Source organism: Vombatus ursinus, unplaced genomic scaffold, assembly GCF_900497805.2.
Source record: "Vombatus ursinus unplaced genomic scaffold, bare-nosed wombat genome assembly UNPS02014861.1, whole genome shotgun sequence".
Lineage (NCBI taxonomy): Eukaryota > Metazoa > Chordata > Mammalia > Diprotodontia > Vombatidae > Vombatus > Vombatus ursinus.
The window spans coordinates 15,243,177-15,268,467 of NW_020954639.1; the positions used below are offsets into that span (position 1 = coordinate 15,243,177).

Genomic DNA, 25,291 nt, shown 5'->3' on the forward strand with positions numbered 1-25,291 from the left:
ATTGAAGCATATTTTTTCTTCTTTATTTATTTTGTGCAACATGGCTAATATGGAAATATGTTTTACATCACTTCATATGTTTAATAGGTACCAGATTTCTTGCCTTCTCAGTGGGTGGTGGAGGGAATAGAGGGAGGAAGAGAATTTGGAACTAAAAATAAAAAAAATTTAAAAAGTAGCATTGATTCTTTTTTCTTTTTCTTTCTACCTCTATTCAAACAGCAGCATCCCCTCCTGAAATAAAATCCCATCCTTGTAAGAAATAAGTATATTCCAGCAAAAAAAATTTGTTGTATTGGTCCTGCCAGAAAATACATGTACAGTTTTTACCTGCAGTGCACTACCTCTCCACTAAGAAGTGAGAAGCATTCTTTATCATCATTCTTCTGGAATCATGCGTGATTACTGAATTGATCAGTTCTTCAGTCTGTCAGTGCTGTTTTCCTTTATAATTTTATGGTCAATGCATACTTTTTTTCCTAGTTCTGTTCATTTCACTCTCCACCAGTCATATAAGTCTTCCCAGGTTTCTAAAAATTGTCTCTTTAATTAATTTTTTGGACTTCCAGTGCCAAGATGGTGGAGTAAGAACCCTCTGAAGCCCTCCCAAATTCCCCTCCAAACAACTAGAAAACTGCTTCAGAATTGACTTAGGTGTAGCGAAGCAGCTTATCAGCCCAACAGGAAAGGTCTGTCTCACTGGGATGGGAGGGGAGCATGGTTCAAGAGCAGCAGCAGCAGCCAGCCTCATAGAAGGGGGCAATCCACCATTGAGGACTCACCCTCTTGCAACCCAGCAGCCCCCTAGGCAAGTGGGTAGTTTGTGCATGGCAGCAAGACCCCACCACAGTGACCTCTACTCCTAGCACAAGCCACCAGCCAGGTCTTGACCCCATTGCTGACCAGTAGAGAAGCCCCATCTTGAGACTGGCCAACAGCAAGACCCCACCCCTGGGGCCTACCAGCAGAGAAACCCTGTTTCTATAGTAACCCAGCAGTAGGGCCCCACTCCTGGAACAGGTGAGCAGCTAAATCCCACACCTGGGGAGGCCAACAGAGAGGTCCCACTCCCAAGTTCAAGCCAGAGGGATGCCTACCCTCCAGAGAAAGCAAGCAGTTAATCCCTGAAGTCCAGTGAAAGCCAGCAGTAAGACCCAGAGCCCCAGCACAAAAACCTTGGAACAGTACAGGATCCGAGCTCAAATGTCACATAAAAACACCAAGTCACAAAAAAGGCAGAAAAATGAGCAAAAATACCCAAACCCAAAAAAGTGCTTGACTAAAGAAAGTTACTATAGTGATAGAGAGGATCAAGGCATAAACTCAGAAGAAGATAATAATGTCAAAATGGCTACATATGAAGCCTCAAAGAAAAATGGAATTTGGTCTCTGGCACAAAAAGAATTCCTGGAAGACCTTTAAAAGGATTTTAAAAAGCAAATTAGAGAAGTAAAAGAAAAATTGGGAAAAGAAAGGGGAGTAATGCAAGAGAATTATGAAAAAAGAGTCAATAGCATGGGAAAAGATAAGCAAAAACTTACTGAGAAAAATAACTCCTTAAAAAATAAAATTGGCTAAATGGAAAAAAGAAGTACACAATCTCACCAAAGAAAATAATTCCTTAACAATTAGAATTGAACAAGTGGAAACTAATGACTCTATGAGACATTAAGATATAATAAAACAAAATCAAAAAAGTAAAAAAAAAAAAGTGGAAGAAAATGTGAAATTTCTCATTGGAAAAATAACTGACTGAAAAAATAGACCCAGGAGAGATAATATAAGAATTACTGGACTACTTGAAAACCATGATAAAAAAAAAAGCCTGGACAACATCTTTCAAAGAAAACTACACCAATCACTGCCTGAAAGAGATCCCAAAATGAAAACTCCCAGAAACATCATAGCCAAATTCCAGAGCTAACAGATCAAGGAAAAAAAACCAAAAGGAAACAATTCTGATATCATGGAGCTACAGTCAAGATTATACAGAATTTGACAGCTTCCACATTAAAGAACCAGAGGGCTTGGAATATGATATATTGGAAGCATAAGAGTTAGGATTACAACCAAGAATCACCTACCCAGCAAAAATGAACATAATCCTTCAGGGAAAAAATGGACATTCAATGAAATAGAGGACTTCCAAGCATTCTTAATGAAAAGACCAGAGCTGAATAAATAATACAAGACTCAAAGAAAACATTAAAAGGTAAAAAAGAAACAAGAAATAGAAACATAAGAAATTCAATAAGGTTAAACTGTTTATATTTTTATGGAAAGATAATATTTGTAACTCTTAAGAACTTTATTACTATAAAAGCAATTAGGAGGAATATATGTAGAGAGAGGGTGTGGATATAAAGTGACCTTGACAGGATGATACCCCAAAAAACAAAACAAAATAATGAGAAAGAAAATTGCAATAGAAGAAGGGCAGAGGAAGGAGGACAGAGATTGAATGGGGGTAAATTATCCCACATAAAAGAGGCATGAAAGAGCTATTATAATGGGGGGGAAAACAGGGGTTGGGGGTGGTGAGTAAAGCTTAAACCTCACTCTCATCAAAACTAGTTTAAAGAAGGAATAATATACACACTCAGTTGGATAAAGAAATCTATCTTACCCTATAAGGAAGTAAAAAGGGATGGAATAATAGAAAGGGGAGAAGGGATTGATAAAAGGGAGGGTATACTGGGGAAGACAATGATCATAAGTAAAGCACTTGTGAGGGAAAGGGTGGGGAATAAGAGAGAAAGGGGGATAAACAAGTGAAAATAGCAGAGAGGAAAATACACAGTTAGTTATTACAATTATCACAGCTATAAATGTGAATGGGGTGAACTCTCCCATAAAATGGAATAGGATAGCAGAATGGATTAATAGGTGAAGGAGTTCTACCAAATTCCTTTTACAACACAAATTTCTGCTAATAACCAAACAAGGAAGACCCAAAGGAAAGAAAATTATAAAACAATTTCCCTAATGAATATTGATGCAATATTCATTCAATAGGTGGAATTTATACCAGGGGTGCAGTGTTGGTTCAATCTCAGGAAAACTATCAACATAATTGACCATATCAATAACAAAATCAATGGAAATCATGATTATCTCAGTAGATGTTGAAAAAGCTTTTGACAAAATACAGTACCCGTTCCTATTAAAAACAATGGAGAATATAGGAATAAGGGGAGTGTACCTTAAAATGATAAGCAATATCTATCTAAAACCATCAGCAAGCATCTGTAATGGGGATAATAAGCTAGAAGCATTCCCAATACAATCAGGGTGAAGCAAGGATGCCCATTATCTCCTCTATTATTTAATATTGTGCTAGAAATGTTATCTATAGCAATAAGAGAAGAAAAGAAATTAAAGGAATTAGAATAGGCAATGAGGAAATAAAACTATCATTTTTTGCAGATGATATGATGTTATGTTTAGGAAATCCTAGAGAGTCAACTAAAAAAAAACTACTTGAAATTGTTAACAACTTTAGCAAAGTTGCAGGATACAAAATAAATTCACATAAATCATCAGCGTTTCTATGTATTACCAACAAAGTCTAGCAACAAGAGATAGAAAGAGGGGCAGCTAGGTGGCACAGTGGATAGAGCACCAGCCCTGAAGTCAGGAGGACCTGAGTTCAAATCCGGCCTCAGACCAAACACTTGACACTTACTAGCTGTGTGACCCTGGGCAAGTCACTTAACCCCCAATTGCCTAAAAAAAAAAAAAGAGATAGAAAGAGAAATTCCATTTAAAATAACTGTAGACAACATGAAATACCTGGGAGTCTGCCTGCCAAGACAGGAACTATATGAACACAACTATAAAATAGTTTTCACGAAAATTAAGTCATATCTAAACATAATTAGAAAAATATGAATTGCTCATGGGTAGGCTGAGCCAATACAATAAAAATGGCAATTCTACCCAAATTAATCTATTTATTTAATGCCATACAAACTAAACTATCAAAAAGTATTTTGTAGAGCTAGAAAAAATATTAACAAAAATTCATTTGGAAGAACAAAAGTTCAAGGATATCAAGGGAATCAATAAAAAAAATGCAAAAGAAGGTGGTTTAGCCATACCAGATGTCAAACTGTATTATAAAGCAGTAATTATCAAAACAATCTGGTACTGGCTAAGAAATAGATCAGTGGAATACATTAGGTACTAATTATATTTTAATAATTACAGTAAATTATAGTAAATGACCATAGTAATCTAGTATATGATAAACCCAAAGAACTGAGGCAAATTTATAAAAATACAAGTTATTCTCCTATTGATAAATGGTCGTAGGATGTGAACAGGCAGTTTTCAAAGAAATCAAAACTATCTATAATCATGTGAAATAATGCTCTTAATTACTATTTATCAGAGAAATGAAAATTAAAATATCTCTGAGGTATTACCTCATACCTATGAGAGTGACTAATATGACAAAAAAGGAAAATGTTGGATGTTGCGGGGGGTGTAGAAAAACAAGGACACTAATGCACTGTTGGATGATATGTGAACTGATCCAACCACTCTGGAGAGCAATTTGGAATTATGCCCAAAGGGCTATAAAACTGTGCATACCCTTTGATCCAGCAATGCCACTGCTACATCTGTATCCCAAGGACATCCAAAAAAGGGAAAAGGACGTATTTGTACAAAAATATTTATAGCAGCTCTTTTTTGTGGTGACTAAGAACTGGAAATCAAAGAGATGTTCATCAACTGGGGAATGACTACACAAGTTGTGGTATATGATTGCAATTGGATACTATTGTGCTATAAGAAATGACAAGTAGGATGATTTCAGAAAAGCCTGGAAAGACTTACATGAACTGATGCAAAGTGAACTGAACCAAACCAGGAGAATGTTGTATATGGTAACAGCAATATTATTTGATGAAGAACTGTGAATGACTTAGCTATTCTCAGCAATATGGTGATCTAAGACAATCCCAAAGGGCTAATGAAGTATACTATACACCTCCAGAGAAAGAATTGATATTGATTGAATAGAGATTGAAGCATGCTATTTTCACTTTCTTTCATTTTTTAATTTGTCTTATACAAAATTACTAACATGAAAATATTTTGCGTGATTGCATATGTATAACCTATATCTGATTGCTTACAATCTTGGGTGGGGAGAGAGAAAGGAGGGAGGAAGGGATAGAATTTGGAACTCAAAACTTTAAATAAAAATCTTTAAAAAGTTGGAAAAAATTAATTCTTATGGCACAATAATACTCTAATTCATTTAGGTGACCATAATTTGTTTCAGTACTTCCCCAATTGATGGACATCCACTTTGTTTTCAGTCCTTTGCTATAAGAAAAAGTGCTGCTACAAATATTTTTGTATATATGGTTCCTTTCCCTCTGTCTTTTTTTTGTGGTAAAATTCTAATAGCGACTTCATTAAGTCAAAGGATATGTACAATTAATGACATTTTAAGTATAATTCCAAGTTGCTTCCAGAATATTTAGGCCAATTTGTGGCTCCAGCAAAAGTTACCACAGTGTACATATTCTTTCATAGCCCCTCCAAAACTTGTTATTTTCCTTTTTTGAGATCTTTGTCAATATGATGAGTATAGGATAGAACCTCAAATTTGTTTTTTTTAAACGTGCATTTATTTTATTATTAGAATATTTTTCATATGCCTATAAATAGCTTGTATTTCTTCTTCTGAGAATTGTTTTTCTGAGAGCTAGTTAGTGCAGTGGGTAGAACTTTTAACTTGGAATCAGGAGATTCTGCATTCAAATCCTGCCTGAGATGTTTTCTGGCTGTGTGACCCTGGGCAGGCAAATAAAAAACCTCTGTCTGCCTCAGTTTCCTTATCTGTAAAATGAGGATAATAACATATAACTCCCAGGGTAACTGTGAGAATAAAAGGAAAAAACACATTTTTAGTCTTTGCAAACTTTAAGTCACTAAATAATATTGTAGTTATCACTATTAACATTAAATATTTTTGTACCTATTGATCATATATCCATCATCGAGCCATTTTGAACTTTTTCAAGTATATAGTGAAAGGGATGGGTCTAAAACACATTTTTCTACGTTAGAATCCAATTTCCCAATATTTTTTTCTGGAATAATGCTTAGTCAATATTTCCCTATTTCTTGGGTCACCCTTATTTATAAATAAAGAAGTATTACTGTCTCAATTTCACAGGTGAAGACCCTTCAGTTCTGAAAAGTTAATGGGTCAAAACTACATGTCTCTTGATTAAGTCCAGCACTCCAAATCACAGAATTTCAGAATCGGAAGAAACCTCTAAGGCCACCTAGTAGTATCCATATCTGGACAGGAATCTCAGCCATAACATATTTGCTAAATAGGAAGAGTATGCACAAGTTTGCTTCCCTTCTAGACATTATAAAAATCCATTACTAAGATATCACAATATAACCAAGTATCTGTAAGACTCTGTTTGCCTTAGAGTAATATGAATACGGTGTGAAGATTTGAGCACAGAGTAATATAAAACAGTGTACAACATAGAGTAGCATATAATAGACAGTAGTAAATATAGAGTATTAACATTCTAAAAGTAGACATGGATACCATCCACATTTCCCAATGAGATTAAATACAGGAGGAAAGGTCCATATATATCAAAGCACTCATAGCAATGCTTTCTGTGTTAGTATTGCTGTTTAGTTGTTATCAATCATGTCCAACTCTTTGTGATCACTTTGGAGGTTTTCTAAGCAAAGATACTGGAGTGGTTTGTCATTTCCTTCTCTGGCTCATTTTACTGATGAGGAAACTGAGGCAAATAGGATTAAATGACTTGCCCAGGGTCACACAGCTAATAAGTGTCTGAGTACAGGTATGAACTCAGGCCTCCCTGACTCCAGGCTTGGCACTCTATCCCCTGGGCCACCTAACTGCTACTTCTGTGTTAGTTTAGTTATTTTTTTAAGCTAGGCAATGGGGTTACGTGACTTGCCCAGGGTCACACAGCTAGTAAATGTTATGTATCTGAGGCCAGATTTGAACTCAGGTCCTCCTGAATCCAGGGCTGGTGATCTATTTACTGTGCCACCTAGCTGCCCCAACTTCCGTGTTAGCAAAGAAATGGAAACAAATAAGTGCCCACAAACTTGGGAAGTGACTCACCAAATGGCAATACATGAATGTAATGAAATATTACTATACAATGAGAAACTATGAATTTGAAGAATTCAGAGAAATATTAGAACAATGAAGATTGAAGAGGCAGAACCAAGAAGACAATATACACAATGACAACAATAATGCAAATCAAAAGAATCTTAAAAATGAAACAACTGTTTGATTTTAATGACTGAGCAGCCCTAGAGAAGAGTTGTGAGAAGACACTATTGGTATAGAATATTGCATAAACTGGCAGATATGATTGATGTGTTAGAAGAGAAGAAGAAGAAGAAGAAGAAGAAGAAGAAGAAGGAGGAGAAGGAGAAGGAGGAGGAGGAGGAGAAGACAATGATGATGAGGAGGAAAAGGAAAAAGAAAGAAAGAAATGAAAGAGAGGAGAGAAAGAAAGGAAAGAAAGAAACTAAGAAAGAAAAAAAACTGTGTGGACAATGAAGTAAGTGGACCCAGAATTGAATGGAAGAGCAAACTAGACTGACTTAAGGAATGTGTGTAGCACTTTTAATGACCCTAAGTTTCTCTTTGATACAGAGATCCAGCTTTTAAACATCAATATTTTTCCATCAGTCCTTTATGGCTACAAGTCATGGAATACCAGTCTCTGAAGAATTAAAATCAGAGATCACCCAAAGGGCAATGAAAAGGCACAGGGTGGGAGTGTTTAGGCTATAGCAAATGACCAATAACATATTGAATAAAATCGGTAGCACAAAGGACGTCAATATAGAGCTGTGTGACTGGAAATGGTGCAGGGGCAATCATGCAGTAAGATTGAGAGATGGCCTTTCTATTCTACTGGTACCCATACAATGTCAAGAAAACTAGGGAATGGATATCTTAGGGAATATTTGTAATTCTGTCATTCTGTGATTTATAAGAGGATATAGACACATTGTATAGGATAAGTGTGGATAGGTTGGGATTCACACCACTGTGGGAATAATATAGAATGCCAAGAGCACAGATTCATTGGAGTATATGACTGGAAAAGGGTGTGGGAGTGTTAATTGTGCAGCAAGTGGACAGTCTGTGTGGTATTCTGGGTACCCTTGAGATCCTAAAACTGGGACTCAACCTTTGAAACCTATGGACCTTTCTCAGAATGATTCTTTTAAATGCACAAAATAAAACACATAGGATTATTTAAAAGAACAAAGATTACTGAAAATAAGATGTAAATTTCCCCCCACCTATATTTATTTCCTCTCTGAAATCCTTTCACGCACCCCAGACCAAGAGCCTCTTGTATTACTAAAAGAATAAGAGGAGAGTATCCATGGCTTGGGTTAGCTTCTCTCTGGAAGATTTATCTGAAGACATTGACAAGAGGAGCATGAGATAAGAAAGCATGGAATGAGGTCATTTATTCATTCACCAAACAATTATGAAGCACAATACTTCAGGCACTGTGCTGACAACACCAAGACAAATATGAAATGGTTCCTGCCCTTAAGGCAGCTTACATTCTGTTGGTGGGAATCCAAATATAATATGTGGGGATGAGGAGGGAGTATATTTGCATAGAGCACAGTCTGTTCAAAGCCATAGAGATGGAAGATGGAATGTTGTGTTCAGGGAACAGCAAGTAAACAACTTGGCTGGAACACAATGTGCATGAAGGCAAGTAATGGGTGATAGATAACTCTGAAAAACAGTTTGGAGACAGACAGTGAAGGAATTTCCCCATATAACTGGCTTTCTTTGTAATCCTTTATAATTTATTCTATGTATGTAAACACATTATTCTGAGAAGGGAAACATAGATTTCAGACTGTCACATTGGTCCAAAACACCAAAAAAAAAATATGTTAATAATCACTGCCCTAGAAGCAGTAGGGAGACAATGAAGCTTGTGGAGCAGAGAACTGACACTGTCAGACCTGTGCTTTGAATCTATCAGTTCGGGAGTTCTAGGGAGGATAGATTGGAGTTGGGGAGTCTAAAGGCAGGGAGACAAATTTGTAAGCTATCAGTGCAAGCTACATTGGTAGAGGGAATACCCACACTAATGAAATCATGATTCCATGAAAATATCAAGTATGTTGTTTTAAAAAACATTGCATCATGAACCCTGGAATAACATTTGATTATAGTTCCTCAAATCCTGTGGTTGTTTTCCATACACTTACATAGCTTGGTGGATAACTCTGGACTTTTCAAGTAAGTATTCTGAAATCTGAGCTCCAATCACAATGCCAGTGCAGGTGAAATTCATTTCTAAATATTTTCCAAAACGGCTAGAATTATCATTAATAATAGTGCAAGCATTGCCAAAAGCTTCCACCAGATTGTTTACTTGGAGAATCTTCTCCTGTAGAGTTCTGTTATTAGCCTAGATAAAAGAAAATAGAATGCAGAAAGAAAGTTTTAATAAAATGGGTATATACATATATATAATATACATATGTATATATGTAAGTACGTACACACATACATTAAATCAATTTCCATCTTTTTGATAAACATAATTTTCATATTATATACTACAACTTGGCAACTGTTTGATCTAAATGTGTAGTTACTGTACAATGCATTCACAGTGAAATACGGTATATTAGGCATGTTGAGTCACTGGGATGTAATGGAAACAACAAACGCATTTGGAGTCAGAATGTTGTTGAGTAATTTCAGTCATGTCTGACTCTTCATGACCCCATTTGAGGTTTTCTTGGCAAAGATACTGGAGTGTTTGCCATTTCCTTCTCTAGATCATTTTACAGATGAGGAAACCGAGGCAAACAGTTAAGTGACTTGCCTAGAGTCACATAGCTAGTAAGTGCCTGAGGTTGGGTTTGAACTCAGGTCTTCCTAACTCCAGACTCAGCACTCTACCCACTGTGCCACCTCACTGACCATCAGAGTATATGTTTAAATCTTGACCTCACAGAATTTTGGATTTGGAAGGGTCATCATCAGCCATGTAGGCACCCCAAACCCCCAAAATCATCCCCACTAGAATGTAGCATATCTGACAAGTGGAAACCCAAGATCCTTTATTCATATAACCCCCTACCAGATAACTAGTTATGTGAACTCAACAAAGGTATTTGACCTCTCCAGACTGCTTCTTCTTTGTATAATATAATACTTGATCTACCTACCTTTTAGAATGTTAAAAACAAAAAGTTGAAAGACATGTCCAAGAAACTCTAGTGCCCAAACAATAACCCTTGTTACACATTAGCCCTTCCTTCCCGCATGTTGTCATGACCTCCTTTGGCAGGTCTCTCTCACAATTCTCCACCTAAAGATTTATCCTCTTGGTCAAAGCTGGTCAAGCTGACAGTGCAGTGGATAGATAGCTGACCTCAAAACAAGGAAACACCTAGCTCAAAGTCTACCTCTGACATATCCTGACTGGGGGACTCTGGGAATGCCATATAACCTCCCAATGCTTCAAGAAACTCACCCAATAAGTTTCAGAGAAGGAGCAGGTCAGTTTTGGTAGAAACAGTATCCTTACCTGGGAGCTTCCTGTATTAGTGAAATCACATGTTCAATCCCTACCTCTACAGTGTGTGTGTGTGTGTGTGTGTGTGTGTGTGTGTGTGTATGTGTGCGTGTTAATTAGTTTACCTTTCCAAGAACAGTTAGCTGCTGCACTAAGAGATGGGCACTTTCAGTCTTTCCAGCCCCACTTTCTCCAGAAATGACAATACACTGCATGGTTTAAAAAAAAAGAAAAAAGAAAAGAGAAGATAGAAGCTGAAGTCTATATGTTAAATGAGTTTTAATCTGGTACACTGAGAAATAATAATAATAATAATAATAGTAATAATAATAATAATAACAATAATAATAATGATAGCTGACATTTAAATAGTGCTTATTATATGCCAGGCACTGTGCTAAGCACTATATAATTACTATCTCATTTGATCCTAACAACTCTGGGAGCTAGGTGCTATTATTATCCCTAGTTTACAGTTGAGGAAATTAAATTAAACAGAAGTTAAGTGACTTGCCCAGGGTCACACAGCTAGTAAGTATCTGAGGCCATATTTGAACTCAGGACTTCCTGACTCCAGGATTGGTGTTCTATTCACTGAAACATATGGCATCAATGCAACTGATATGAGAAGAGCCTTACCTGATCTGAATTATATGTTACCATGGACTGATAGCCTAAGTCTGCCACTGCAAAGATGTGGGGAGGGTTGGCAGTTCGCTTTGCTCCAATGTAGAGTTTTGAATGCTAGAGGGAAAAGAAGACATGACAAATCAGAATGCACCTGTCACTTGTGAGGTGTTATTTTTTTTGAAGTAGACCTCCTGAATTATTCACAAATATACCCTGAAATTTAAAAGCAAAATTCAAGGCTATCATATGTATAACAGGGGACAGGGGCTGATCCTGTGGTTTCATTAGCACATGATATGCCCAGGGCTGGAGACTCCCTCTAACAATGCAGTTTGACATCTTTTTGACAATTTCTGGTTTTACTGAGTTGCCTAGAATAAGGGTGAAGTGATTTGCTCAGGGAGTACACAACCAATATGTGTCAGAGGCAAAACTTGGACCTAGGTCTTCCTGTCTTTGAGGCTGACTGTACAGGACTATAATATCTTGAGTAAAGATTTTAACAAATAATGATTTTTTTCTTTCAATGTGTTGATTGAAATGATCATAGCAGTATTTCTAAAGGCAGATTTTTCTAATCCAAGTCTTCCAATCCAGCTTCTGATACATACTAATCGCTTGACTTTAAGTTAAGTCCCCCAATCTCAGATCCAGGAGATCATTTAAAACTTAAGCTATAGCTTGTTTATGATCTGCATTGGTGGAGGGAGTTTTTACATTAGGAGTTTACTATATTGTACTAACAAAATCAAAGATTCAGATCCCTTTATCCACCAAAAAAGAGGTAAAAAGTGCACTTGATCAAAATGAAAGAATACAGGTCATTTTTTTCATACCTTTGTGGAATAAAGGTCCAAATTCTGAAATGGGTTAATTGCAATGAGTATATCTCCAACATAGATGTAGATCTGATCACGGGAATAGCATTTCTGAAGCTGCTCTGACACAGTCTTCTGTAAGGACAAAAGAAGGATGTTTTTGCCTTTTTGTCCCTTCTGATTTAGTAAAATGAAAGAATTAAATAAATGAAGCTCCTTCTACTTAGCTAATGCTGCTATCTAACAAGCACACTATCTTGAATCAGAGATAAGGACCAAAAAGGGGAAAATGGTACCTCACACATATATACACTTGTGTCCAGAGGCATAATAGTGATGTGACTATAAGTAGATATAGCTGAAACTATTTGTCTTGATTTTTAAAAACTAAGATGTGCCATGAAATATGGTTGCTAAATGTTATTTTCCAAATGAAAGTACTGATATTGAACCTATAGAGTATTATAGGGAAAAGGAATGGGAACAACTATAAAACTTCATTATCTGCTAAGAAGCAGAGGGAGATGGTGTAAGGTCAAGAGTAAGAACAGAAAAGAGAAGGGAAGGTGGCTTTTAGAGGCATTTGGAACATGGTTTGGTTCTAATCACTTCATGTTATTTAGATGTGCCTATGGTCCAGTTCATCATTTAATTTAGAAATCCATGGGTAAAAACTTATTAAAGAACCTTTTAATCCTTCACAAATCACATGAGCACATAAAATCAATATTAACCAAGAGTCAGAGATCAGCATTTTATGAGAACTGATTTGTTACATGAAGCAAAGTTGAAAAGCAAAAGGATTTTTTTGTTTATTCACTATTAAAGATTTCAGGTATGGATAGTAGTTAGAAGCAAAACAGCAAGAGCTCAAACAGTTGTAGAAACTTGTATCATCTCTGTGCTAAATATAAGCCTATTGTTCTAACCTCCATGGGCTATTAGGTTAAATTCAAGGCACAGTGGATTTCTCATATCCAATTAACAATAATGTATAGCTATTTACAGAGTCAAATTATGTGCATAGAGTCATTATAGAATCCAGAAATGCTCCCGAAGTAAACATAATAGAAATAATTTGTGGTAATGAAAACAGAGAGTAATAGTAACATACCATGTCAAACAAAAATTATCTTGGGCCTATGCCATATTTTTGTTCCTCAAATGAGGTTCAAGGCAAAGAGATTGTCTTCCTGCTCTCACCTCCTATAGGTCCATCAACAAGATGGTTGTGAAACTCTTCTGGTCCTATTCAGGCTCCCTCATAGCAGCCAATTCTGACCTTAAGGGTCAGGAGTCAAGACAAGTAAAAGAGGGACAGAAAAGGTAAAAAGACAGGAAAGAAGACAGAAAGATTATTCTTTAATTTTTTTTCTTTCCCTGTTTTCATTATCTTTAGTCCTTTACGATCCCTTAATATCTTCTGCTCATCAGAAGTTCGAATTTCACTCTTCAAGCCTACTAGAGCAACCAAGGCCTAAGAAAGACTGTTATGTTAAATAAAGCCTAGGCATAGTTAGCCAGGATTTACCTTCAGCCTTCTCATGGCTTGAAGCTTAGGGATCTGAGCCTTACAAGTGGTACCTACATCTTCTGGTACTTTTCTTCTGTTATTTGAATATTTTTAGGAACCTTACTTATTGGAGCAGGTGCTCTCTAAACATTTATTACCCTTTCTAGTCAATGTGCTGATGAACGCCCCCAAATTTATCTAGACTGGTCTTCAAATGGACATAGAATTCATTGCCATGCCTGTATTGCCTAAGCTTTCCAACTTGACAAGATCTACCAGAATCTGACTTAAGAATCTAAGCTCATCTCCTTGTCACAGAGAGGCAGTTATAAGACAAAAAAATAAGGATAATTGGCATTGAATTGTATTTTACAACATTCCTAACCTATGTTATCTCAATTGATCCTCACAAAAACCTTTTGAAGTAGTAACTCCTAATAGTACACTGTGATTTATAAAGTTCTTTGGCTCACCAAGATCCTGTGAGGTATTCCTGTTTTACACATGGCAAACTGAGGCTCAGAGAGGTAAAATGATTTGTTCAAGGTCATATAGTCAGTGTCGAAGTCAGAAATTCAAATCAAGCACTCCAAATTCAGTGACCTTTCTACCACATCACACAATTTAGAGATCAATTTCCCATATACCGTGCTTGAAATTTGTATCAGATAATAAAGACACATGTGGCTGTATTACATCTTATAAAATTCAGACTAATTTTTATTGGTACTTCTTTTCTGTATTTTAAAATCTAGTTATGTCAGGGCAGCTAGGTGGTGCAGTGGATAGAGCACCAGCCCTGGAGTTAGAAGGACCTGAGTTCAAATCTGGCCTCAGACACATAACACTTACTAGCTGTGTGACCCTGGGCAAATCACTTAACCCCATTGCCTAGCCAAAAATAAAAAAAAATCTAGTTATGTTATTTACAAGCAGAAAAGAAAAGATTGGGTTGGCTTTCAGGGCCTTCCATGAAAAGATTCAAATGTTGTAAAACATACAAAAGGAAGAAAAAAAAAACCTTAACATTTAGTGACCTCTAATATATGTAATTCTCATTTATTACTGCTGTAAATTTCCTAGAATTTCTGACTTCAAAACCAGAAAAATTTTAATTTTATGATCAGGTCTGTCATCAATTCAATTAAGCAATGATGGTATATTTAAAAACTGTCACTCTAAATGACAAATCATGTGATTTAAAAGCTAGGCCTAATTTCTTGGGTGTTCACTTGTTAAAAATCATATAGTGTTAGTTTAATTATTTGCCTTTTTCAAAAAACAGAGGTGAAATCTAGAGTCAGCTTTGCTGATACATTATTGACTAGTGAAATACATTGATGAAATATTCCACTTTAATTTTCATTTTGCTCAGCCCAATAATAGGAAGCTGGCTAGTCTAAACATTCTCTTTTATAATTTAAAACCATAAAATGACAAAATGTACTTCTCACAGTGCTAACCTTCACAGTTGGGGCAGGTAAGTAGTGCAGTAGATAGAGTGCTGGCATTGGAGTCAGGAGAAACTGAATTCAAAGCTGGCCTCAGACACTAGCTGTGTGACCCTGGACAAGTCACAGCCCTGTTTGCCTCAGTTCCTCATCTGTAAAAGGAGCTGGAGAAGGAAATGGCCAACCACTCCAGTATCTTTGCCAAGAAAACCCCAAATGGGGACATGGAGAGTCAGACATGTCGGAAATGACTCAACAACAAACCTTCATAGTGACTAAAGAATATTTCTGTAAGACCAAGGTTTAACCTTTGTTTCTACTAAACTCAGAAAATGAAATAGATCCTTAAATATTTGACATATTCTAAAACTACTTAAAATGCTGTTCTTTAAGTACCTAACATCAGGTTCTAACACCTGCCTTCCATCCATTCATTCACCTATTCATCTCTCTCCTTCTTGTTCCCTCTCTTTTATTCTCTCTCTTTCATCAAGCATTCATTTTTTCCTCCCTCTCAATTCCCCCCATTCACTGAAAGAAAAAAGAAAGACAGAAAGAATTACATAATAAATACATAAGCACAGTCATGCAAAATAAATGACCACATTGGTCCTGTTCAAAAATGTGTTTCTTATTTTGCGTATTACTCTGTCATCTTTCTGTCCTAGGTTGGGAAACATTTTCATTAGCAGTCATCTGGAGTCATGATTGATCATTAAATTGATCACAGTTATTAAGACTTCCTGAACTGTTTTTTTTATTATACTTAGGTTAAAGTATAAATTATTCCTCTAGTTTTGGTCCTTTAAGTTTACTTCATACTTCTGACACCTACTGTGTGCCCAAGAGCAAGACATTTAACCTCAGAATTCTCCAGGTAACTCACTAAGCCTGCATGTTATACGTAAGTGGCTGATATGTATCAGTGGATGAGTTTCCATACCAGACCAGTCTAATAAACATTAGGTCCAGACCAGTCAATAAACATTTATAAGTTTATTAAGTACCTACTATGTATCGTACATAGTAGGTATTTAATAAATATACACATATGGTACATATATAGTAACCACTATGTATCACATGTATACCATCAGTGTATGTAACATACATTGTTCTAAGTGCTAGAGAATAAAAAGAAAGGCAAAAGACAGTACCTGCTCTCAAGAGACTCACAGTCTAATGAGGCCTACAACATGCAAACAACTATGTACAAACAAGTTAAATAAAGCATAAATTATTGTTAAAAAAAGTTTACTTCAGTTCAAACAAATCTTTCCATGTTTCTTTGAAATGGCCTTCCCCCACCTCTTTCCAACAGAACAGTAATATTCCACTGCATTAATATATCACATTTCTAACTGTAAGCACATAATATTAAATGCAAGATGAGGATAAAATGTAATTTTAAGGAAGTACTCTCCTCTTGATCATGTTTGAAAATCATAAAGCCATCATTTTCACATTAATATGATGTTGGATCTTGGTTTGTATCCCTTAGTCCTTCCCATACTGTATTTTATTTACTGATTAAAGGTATATGAATTAAATAGGGCCTATTGATTTTTTTTTTTGGTGGTGACATTGTGGGCCAAAGGGTTTTATCTCTTTTGCTTCAGTGCACAAAAAGGGTATAGGGACCGAATCTGTGATTTCATTGATTCAGAGAACAGGTGAAGAAACATCTACCAATGCAGGTCTGCACTTTCTCTGAAATATAGTCTTAAAGAGTTGCATAGAGTGCCAAGAGGTTAAGTGACTTGTCCAGAGTCACATAAACTTGTTATATGTCAGAGTTAAAACCTGGACCCAGACCTCCCTGGCTTTGAGGCCAGCTCTCTATCAACAGGTTGTCTCTCATATTCATAACGATCAAACTAAATATGAATCATTTCATCTTAGAATACTTATGTGTCTAACTGGTCAGTTTTTCACTTGTTTCTATTTAAACTTGCAATATTTAATGCTATTGTGCTGGAAGCATACTTAGTGCCAATTTCTCCTTGCCTTCTTTGGGGAGTGATATACATTATCTGGAATATTTAGTGTACAGGATTTTAAAATGTTGTCAGTAAGTTACATTGAAGAAGCCTTCCTTGATTTCAAGATGTCAGATGCTTGCAAATGAAGTCATTTTTAAAAGAACTGTAGCTTTTTTTAAAAATAAAGCTTTAAAAAATAAAGCTTGAATGAATCAAATGCTGGTTTCTGTTTACAGAACTTTAACGTTAACCCGGTTTATTTCTAAGCAAAATTAACTTGGACAGCTGTCAAAGGTATTCAGAGAGTCCTGAATTAGGTAGGGCAGAGGGTCTAAATTTTTGCTGAAGAGGAGCTATTATGGATTTTTCTGAAGTCTTATGATTACTTCTGGAGACATGAGAAGGTTGATGCTGAGACTGCAAGTTATCGGCTTGCTAATCACTTGCCCGTGGAGTCAGGCTGTGTGGGAGCAGAATTTATTGTCTCTGCTGAGAATTCTTAGGAAACATGAGTTAGGGATTGAAGGATAGAGCAGAAGCTTGGTGGTGGCACACATTTTCTTCTCCCTGTGGGGAACTCCCCAAAACCTGGAAGATGGTCATGGTTGGAGGATCAAACTGGCTTGCAAATCAACTAGGCTAAGAATTATAGAAGGGACCTCAGAGGTTATCCAATTCAGCCTATAATGAACAGCGATCTTTGCTCAATGTTTCTGACAAGTGACCATTTAGCCTCTATTTGAAAACCTCTAGGAATATGCAACACAGCACCTTCTGAACCTATCCCACTTTGGGTCACTTTTCTAATCAGAAAAAAAAAGCTAAAAAAAAAAAAGCTAAGAAGCTTTTTTAAAAAATTTAAGTCGAACTGGAATTTTCCATTATCCCTCTGGCATCAAGGAAATTCTTCTACATGACAACCACAAGACAGTTATCACATTTGCCTCTCAACTCCTCTTCGCCTCAAGATTTCAAAGTCAACTGCTAGATCATCATCCATCACTTAGAGAAACCTGACTTTTTAGGGGGGGGAATATAAACATTATTGTAACCAGGGGTAAAGTTTGAGGAATTTTTATGTTGCTGGTACTACATAGTGAAGGATTGGAAGAAGACATGTAGGGTGCTTTATAGTGAGGCTGGACATCTAGGCTCATCACACTTATATTTAATAGATTATGTCAATACTAAGTAGGAAGCTTAGGGACAGGTCATCAGATTATAAGAACCATGGAAAGGGGCTACCTCAAAGGTGTGCTATTAATAAAATGCCATCTGGAGTAACATGTCTAAATTGAATTTCTTACCTCATCTAAGACTTCAAGAGTAGCTAAATCATCTACATCCTTTGGAGAGGACAGTGAAGATTTACTGTAGTTACTTTTCTTGGTATGAATGCGCTCATGTCTACAAAACAAAACACCAACATTTTCTGATCTAAGAAAGCGTTATTGACACATTAGTAGTAGCAACTCATAGACATTCAGAATTGAACAACCTCCATGAAAGAGGTCTAGCAAAATTCATTGCTGCCTCTTCACTAGGCAGATTTTCCAATGTGGCAGTTCAAGAATAAACCAACCCTAGTTTATGTCTACATAGGTCACCTCTAAATATGTCTTATTTAATTATAAATTGGTTAGCCTGGTAGATAAAAAATAAAAATAATAAAAAAGGATTTCCTTTTCTTTTTTGTAATGGAGTCCAGTTGAGGTTGATATTATTCATAGCACACTAAGGAGAATGTTCTTCTTCGCCCAGTAAAATTCCATTTTATTCTGAAAAAAAAATTCCATATGTCTTCAAAAGATTTCAAATCAAGAGAAAAATTAATTCCATGAACAATAAAAATAGGTTTTTTGGTTGAGAAGGAAAACCACTTGCTTATGGAAAGCAGGGGGATGAAAAGACTGGAAAAAGACAGGGAGTGTTATGGTTAAATTCAAGTTTCATGGCTTATTAGCAGCAGTTTACACAGACAGAACTCTTTCAGGTTTACAAAGCACTTTTAGTTTTATAGTTGAGGAAATTAATTTTTATTTTAATATTTTAACATGAATTTGTATGGATGAATGAAACCTTTGTAAGGAAGGTGACATAAGAGACGACAATGAACCATGAATCAAAATATTCAAATCTGCACCATTTGAAGTTAGAAGTATGTAAAATATGGTAACGAGTTGTAGCTCAATGGAAATATGAAATGTGAATTTGAATAATGCAACCACTTCAGGGAATTCATCATTTGCACTAATTGAAATCTACTTGTGTAGCATATAGAAGGCACATTGGACCTGAGGTTACGAGACCTGGGTTCAAAATGCTGTCTCTGCCACTTAGTAACTGTGACTTGGTACAAGCCCCTAGACTCTTTGGAGGCTCATTTTCCTAATCTTTAAAATTAGGGGTTTAGACCAGCTGACCTTTAAGGTTTCATTCGGCCCTCGCATTCTGTGAGTCTACAGGTCAAGTGTACTGCGATAAAAGCTTGTTGGTTATTGCTGCAAATAGGAAGTTAGGGTTCTTTCTAGAACCTGGAGGAAACAACTTCACTGTACTACGCTATGCTACTTAATACAGGAAGGATCTGTAACTTCACTGGTCTATCCCCTGATGTAAACTGTAACGTTACTCTGTGTAATTTGGTTGACAGTTGATAGTCTTTGACAGTTGCTGCCATCAAAAACATTTGTCATCTTGCAGTTGGCCTCTTACTAAGGATCTCCAAACTCAATGAGGCTGGTTCTTGGACAAAATGTATATATGTATGTACGTATGTATGTATGTATGTGTGTGTGTCTCTATATCTATACATATCTATATATATATATACAATATATAAATAATATATATATACATACACACACACACATATATATATGCATATATACATGGTCTAGTCTCATGCCCACATTTGAAGTCTTGGAAAAGCCTAGCCAAACTTAGGCTCTGCAAAGCATAGCCTTCAAGAACTCAATGTCACCTTCAAGTCAATTCCAATGTGAATCAGAGTAAGATTTCAATGGAGATTATGTCATAAAACTGCCTTAAAGGAAGTCTGGAAAGAAAAATGAGGGAAAGGGAGGCTGCTAACCATCTTGACTTTATAGGTTCATAGGATCATTGCTGAAATCCCTACAGGGATTTCAGAGATCATGGAGTCCAATCTCTTCATTTCACAGATGTGGAAGTGACTTACTCAGGGTCATATAGGTAGTAAATGACAGAGGTAGGATTTGAACCCAGATCCTCTGACTCAGCTGCACTTCATTTTTACCTATTCTAGATGGTTTGAGTTTACCCTTGCCTCCCTTCAGTATGGAAATGAACAACAAGAAGAAATATGTCACATAAATTTCCAAAATAATTTAATCTTCAATTTCCTGCCAAGATGAATAGTGATTTTATAATATACTATCATTTGTTATTCACTGATAGAATTTGCTGCCTTGGTATTAAACTTTTATCCTTACTCTATAGATTATATAAAATCTAACATCATCTCAGGTGACCCAGGATCAGACAATTCAAAATCAGAAGGAATTTATTTTTTAAATTTCTACAAAATCCCATAAAAATTTGTTTTTAAATGAAGTTTTGTTTTCAAATAACAAGCACTTTTTTCTTTCCCTCCTGCACACTTGCTGTAAAAAAGAAAAACAAAAGCCTTGTAACAAACATCCATAATCTAGCAAATTAAATTCCCACATTGGTCATGTCCAAAAATGTGTGTCTCATTCTGAATATTTAGTCTCTCATCTCTCTCTGTAAGGAAGTGAGTAGCATTCTTCATCACTGGAAAATTAGAAGGAATTTGCTCAGTCAGTTGTTTTTCAGTCATGTCCAATTCTTCATGACCCCATAGGGGTTTGGGGTTTTTTTTTGGCAAGGATACTGGAGTTGTTTGCCATTTCCTTCTCCAGCTCATTTTACAGATGAGGAAATTGAGTCAAAAAGGGTTAAGTGACTTGCCTAGGGTCACACAGCTGGTAAGTGTCTGAGGTAGGAGTTGAACTCAGGAAGAATGAGTCTTTTTGACTTCAGGCTTGGAACTTTATCCACTGCATCACCTAGCTTTTAGCTCTAGGAATTTAGAAATCACTTAATCCATATCTGTAATTTTACATATGAGTAAAATGTGCTCTCAAGATCCATGCCAGGAGAATGCTAGCATGGGCACATCCTGCCAAGGTGGAAAGGTTTTGAGTAAAGGATGTGGTTATGGGTTAGTATAGGGCAGCACTTGGCACAGAGTCTAGCTCATAGTAGGTGCTTAATAAATGTTTGTTGATTAATTAATGTCATCTGATAACCAGTCTAGCTAATAGTATAGACTGCCAATTGTCAGTTAGTCAACAACTATTTATTTTATTTTTCTAGAAATGAGGCCTTTATCAGAGAAACTCACTTCAAAATCTTTTTCATAGTTACTGTTGCTAACTTATTTTCTTCTATCCTATTCCTCCCCCTATTTATTCTATTCTCTCTCTCCTTTCACCCTGCCCCTCTTCAAAAGGGTTTTGCTTCTGACTAACCCCTCCCTCAATCTGCCCTCCCTTTTATCACCCCCCTTCTCTTATCCCCTTCCCCTCCTATTTTCCTGTAGGGTTAGTAAGATAGATTTCTATGCCCAATTGGGTGTGTATGTTATTCCCTCTTTGAGCCAATTCTGATTAGAGTAAGATTAAATCACTGGCTCTCACTTTCCCACCTCTTCCCCTCCACTGTAAAAGCTTTTTCTTGCCTCTTCAATGTAATATAATTTACTCCATTCTACATCTCCCTTTCTTTCTCCCAGTACATTCTTCTGTCACCTCTTACTTTTATTTTTTAGATATCATCCCTTCATATTCAATTCACACATGTGTGCTGTCTATATATGCTCCTTCTAACTACCCTAATAATGAAAAAGATCTTATGAGTTACAAATATCATCTTCCCATGTAGGAATATAAACGGTAAATCCCTTATGATTTCTCTGTTTATTATGCTTCCCTTGAGTCTTGTATTTGAAAGTCAAATTTTCTATTCAGTTCTGGTCTCTTCATCAAGAATGCTTGAAAGTCCTCTAACTCATTGAGTATCCATTTTTTCCCCTAAAGGATTATACTCAGTTTTGCTGGGTAGGTGACTCTTAGTTGTAATTCTAGCTCCTTTGCCCTCCAGAGTATCATATTCCAAGCCCTCCAATACTTTAGTGTAGAAACTAAGAAATCTTGTTTTACCCTAACTGTGGCTCCAGGATATTTGAATTGTTTCTTTCTGGTCACTCACAATATTTTCTCCTTGACCTGGGACCTCTGGAATTTGATTATAATACTTCCGGGAGTTTTCCTTTTGGGATCTCTTTCAGGAGGTGATCGATGGATTCTTTCAATTTCTATTTTGGCCTCTGGTTGTAGAACATCAGGGCACTTTTCCTTGATAATTTCTTGAAAGATGATGTTTAGGCTCCTTTTTTGATCATGGCTTTCAGATAGTCCAATAATTTTAAAATTATCTCTGTTGGATTTATTTTCCAGGTAAGTTGTTTTTCCATTGAGATTTTCACATTGACTTCTGTTTTCATTATTTTGGTTTTGTTTTTATTGTTTCTTGATTTTTCATAAAGAAATTAGCTTCCATTTGCTCCATTCTAATTTTTAAGGAATTATTTTTTCAGTGAGCTTTTGGACCTCCTTTTGCATTTGGTAAATTCTGCCTTTTAGAGCATTTTTCTCCTCATTGGCTTTTTGTACTTTTTACCCTTTGGCCTACTTTGTTTTTTAAGGTGCTATTTGCTTTACTATTTTTGGGGTCTCCTTTACCAAGTTGTTGACTCATTTTTCATGATTTTCTTGCATCACTCTCATTTCTCTTCCTAATTTTTCTTGTATCTTTCTTCAACAAGCATTTATTATGTGTTTGCTGTGTTCCAGGTACTATATTAAGCTCTGGGCACAGTGAAAGACAAAACCACATTCTTTGCCCTCAAGAAGCTCTCAGTCTTTTAGGGAAGATGATATGTAAATACCTGTATACAGGTCTGAGGTGATGAGGCTTTGCATCAAGGTGGTGGCTAAGGGATTGGAGAGAAGAAGTCTCATATAAGAAATGTTCTCAAGGCAGAATTGATAAACAGGAAGTAATCCCTAAAAGAATGATTTCTTTTGGTCACAGTAACTTATGAAGTCTCTTTGCTAAGTAATAGAATTGGGATTTTTAACAGAAGGGGATGTTCTCCCATTAGGAAGAACTAAGGAACCATGGCTCTCCAGTTTTGGCCCTCACCACTCTTCACCTGGATTATTGTTATGGCTTTCCAACTGGTTTCCCTCCCTCTACTGTCTATTATCTCTAAGCCATGTTTTGCATAAATGGACATGTCTAAAGCACAAAGGCAGCTAAGTGGTACCATAGTGCATAGAACCCTGTGCCTGGAGTCAGGAAGACTCATCTTCCTGAGTTCAAATCTGTCCTCAGACAGTTACCAAGTGTGTGACTCTAGGCAAGTCAATTAACCTTGTTTACCTCAATTTCTTCATCTGAAAAATGAGCTGGAGAAGGAAATGGCAAACTACTCCAGTATCTTTGCCAAGAAAATCCCAAATGAGGTCACAAAGAGTCAGACACAACTGAAAAATGACTGAACAAAAGCACAAGTTGGATTATATCACTGACCTACTCAAAGAGCTCCTTATTGCCTCTAGAACAAAATTCTTCTGCTTGACTTTAAGGCCTTTCACAATCTACTTTCAACTTATCATTCCAGAAGTGATTTCATATTAATAATAATAGCTAATATTTCTATAGCACTTACTTTGTGCCAGGCACAATGGTAAAGACTTTACAATTAAAATCTCATATGATCCTCACAAAAACCCTGAGAGGTAGGTGCTATTAATTTTCCCATTTCACAGATGAGGAAACTAAGGCAGAGGGTAGTTAAGTGACTTGCCCAGGGTCCCACAGCTAGTAAGTTTCTGAGATTAGATTTGAACTCAGGTGCTTTCTGACACCAGACCTAGCACTCTATCTATTGCACTACCTAATTGTCTGTTAAATTGAACTGGCTTATAAATACATATATATTACAACAAAACAGCTCTATTTCCTTTCACTTTATTTATTTATTTTAAAATATTTTCCAATTACACATAAAATTTTTAACATTCATTTAAAATTTTCAGTTCCAAATTCTCTCTTTCCTTCCTCCCCTCCCCTCATTGAGAAGGCAAGTAATTTGATATAGTTTATGCATGGGTAATCATGAAAAATGCATTTCCATATTATATCTTCTCTTGCTTTACCAGAAAAATCTAAATACCCTAGAATCAGGTTTTTCCTTATCCCTCTCAGCCATTTTGTAAATGTGTGACTAGTCACAATGAGAACCAGGGACAGAATATGGATGGATTAATGAGACTTCATTACCACTAGAGGAAAATCATGTCAAAACACATATCCTACTCACGGTGGATCAATATCAAACTTCACATATGAAGGAGAATATTATGCTTATTATGAATTTATACTTTGTATATGTATCTACATACACACATTCAATCTGCTAACCAATAGCCACGTATCAGTTTAAGCTGAAGTTGAGACAAGGGGAAAACTTTCCCTTCTCATTCTTACTTTTTTCCCTTTAATTTGCTCATTACTTTTAATTATATTCCCTATTATTTTTAAAAGTAATATAACCAGGACTTAACTAAGGTATTGCAGATGCCCAGAGACAAGGTATATGGTTGTCCAGCACATCTCCACTGGAATAAGCTTTCACTTCCTCCCTCTCTCTTAGCTCAGGATCCAATGTCCTGGACTTGTTTCCTTTGATCAAGGAGGAGGCCTCAGGGCACAGGAATTGTGCATCTGTATCTCCATTTCTGTGTTCATACATCATCCTGCGGATGATTACTGAGGAGTGATCCTGCCAGATGAATTGACATAGAATACAGGAATCAGCAATTCTGTGATTCAATTTGGCCTTAATCATTAGGAATACTGTCAGGAAAACAGTATAAAAGAACCAGTTGCACCTACTAACCTCACATTATTTTTTTACCTTTTCAGCTGTATCATCTATAGTATCAACAATATTATTTCTCAGCTTCTAGAAAATTAATCTAGGTCCAAAACCTTCATGAATGATGACATCATAATAACAATAATTAGTATTTGCATAGTGTTTTGAGGTTTGAAAAGCACTTAAACATATTTTAACTCATTTGATCCTCATAACAACCCTGCTAAGTAGATGCCATTATCCCTATTTTACAGGTAACCAAAGCTGATAAAG

At 36.2% G+C, this 25,291-nt stretch overlaps 1 protein-coding gene across 1 annotated transcript in view; it reads right to left on the minus strand.

Annotated features, from left to right (window-relative positions):
• MYO3A (myosin IIIA) overlaps positions 1-25,291 on the minus strand; it is a 255,909-nt gene that overhangs the window by 124,778 nt on the left and 105,840 nt on the right. Inside the window, exons 9-13 of the mRNA XM_027841624.1 lie at positions 18,315-18,414; positions 12,080-12,196; positions 11,253-11,357; positions 10,739-10,822; positions 9,292-9,494 (exon numbers count right to left, since the gene is read on the minus strand). Of these exons, the coding sequence (XP_027697425.1) occupies positions 9,292-9,494; positions 10,739-10,822; positions 11,253-11,357; positions 12,080-12,196; positions 18,315-18,414 (609 nt within the window). The remainder of the gene's footprint in view (positions 1-9,291; positions 9,495-10,738; positions 10,823-11,252; positions 11,358-12,079; positions 12,197-18,314; positions 18,415-25,291) is intronic.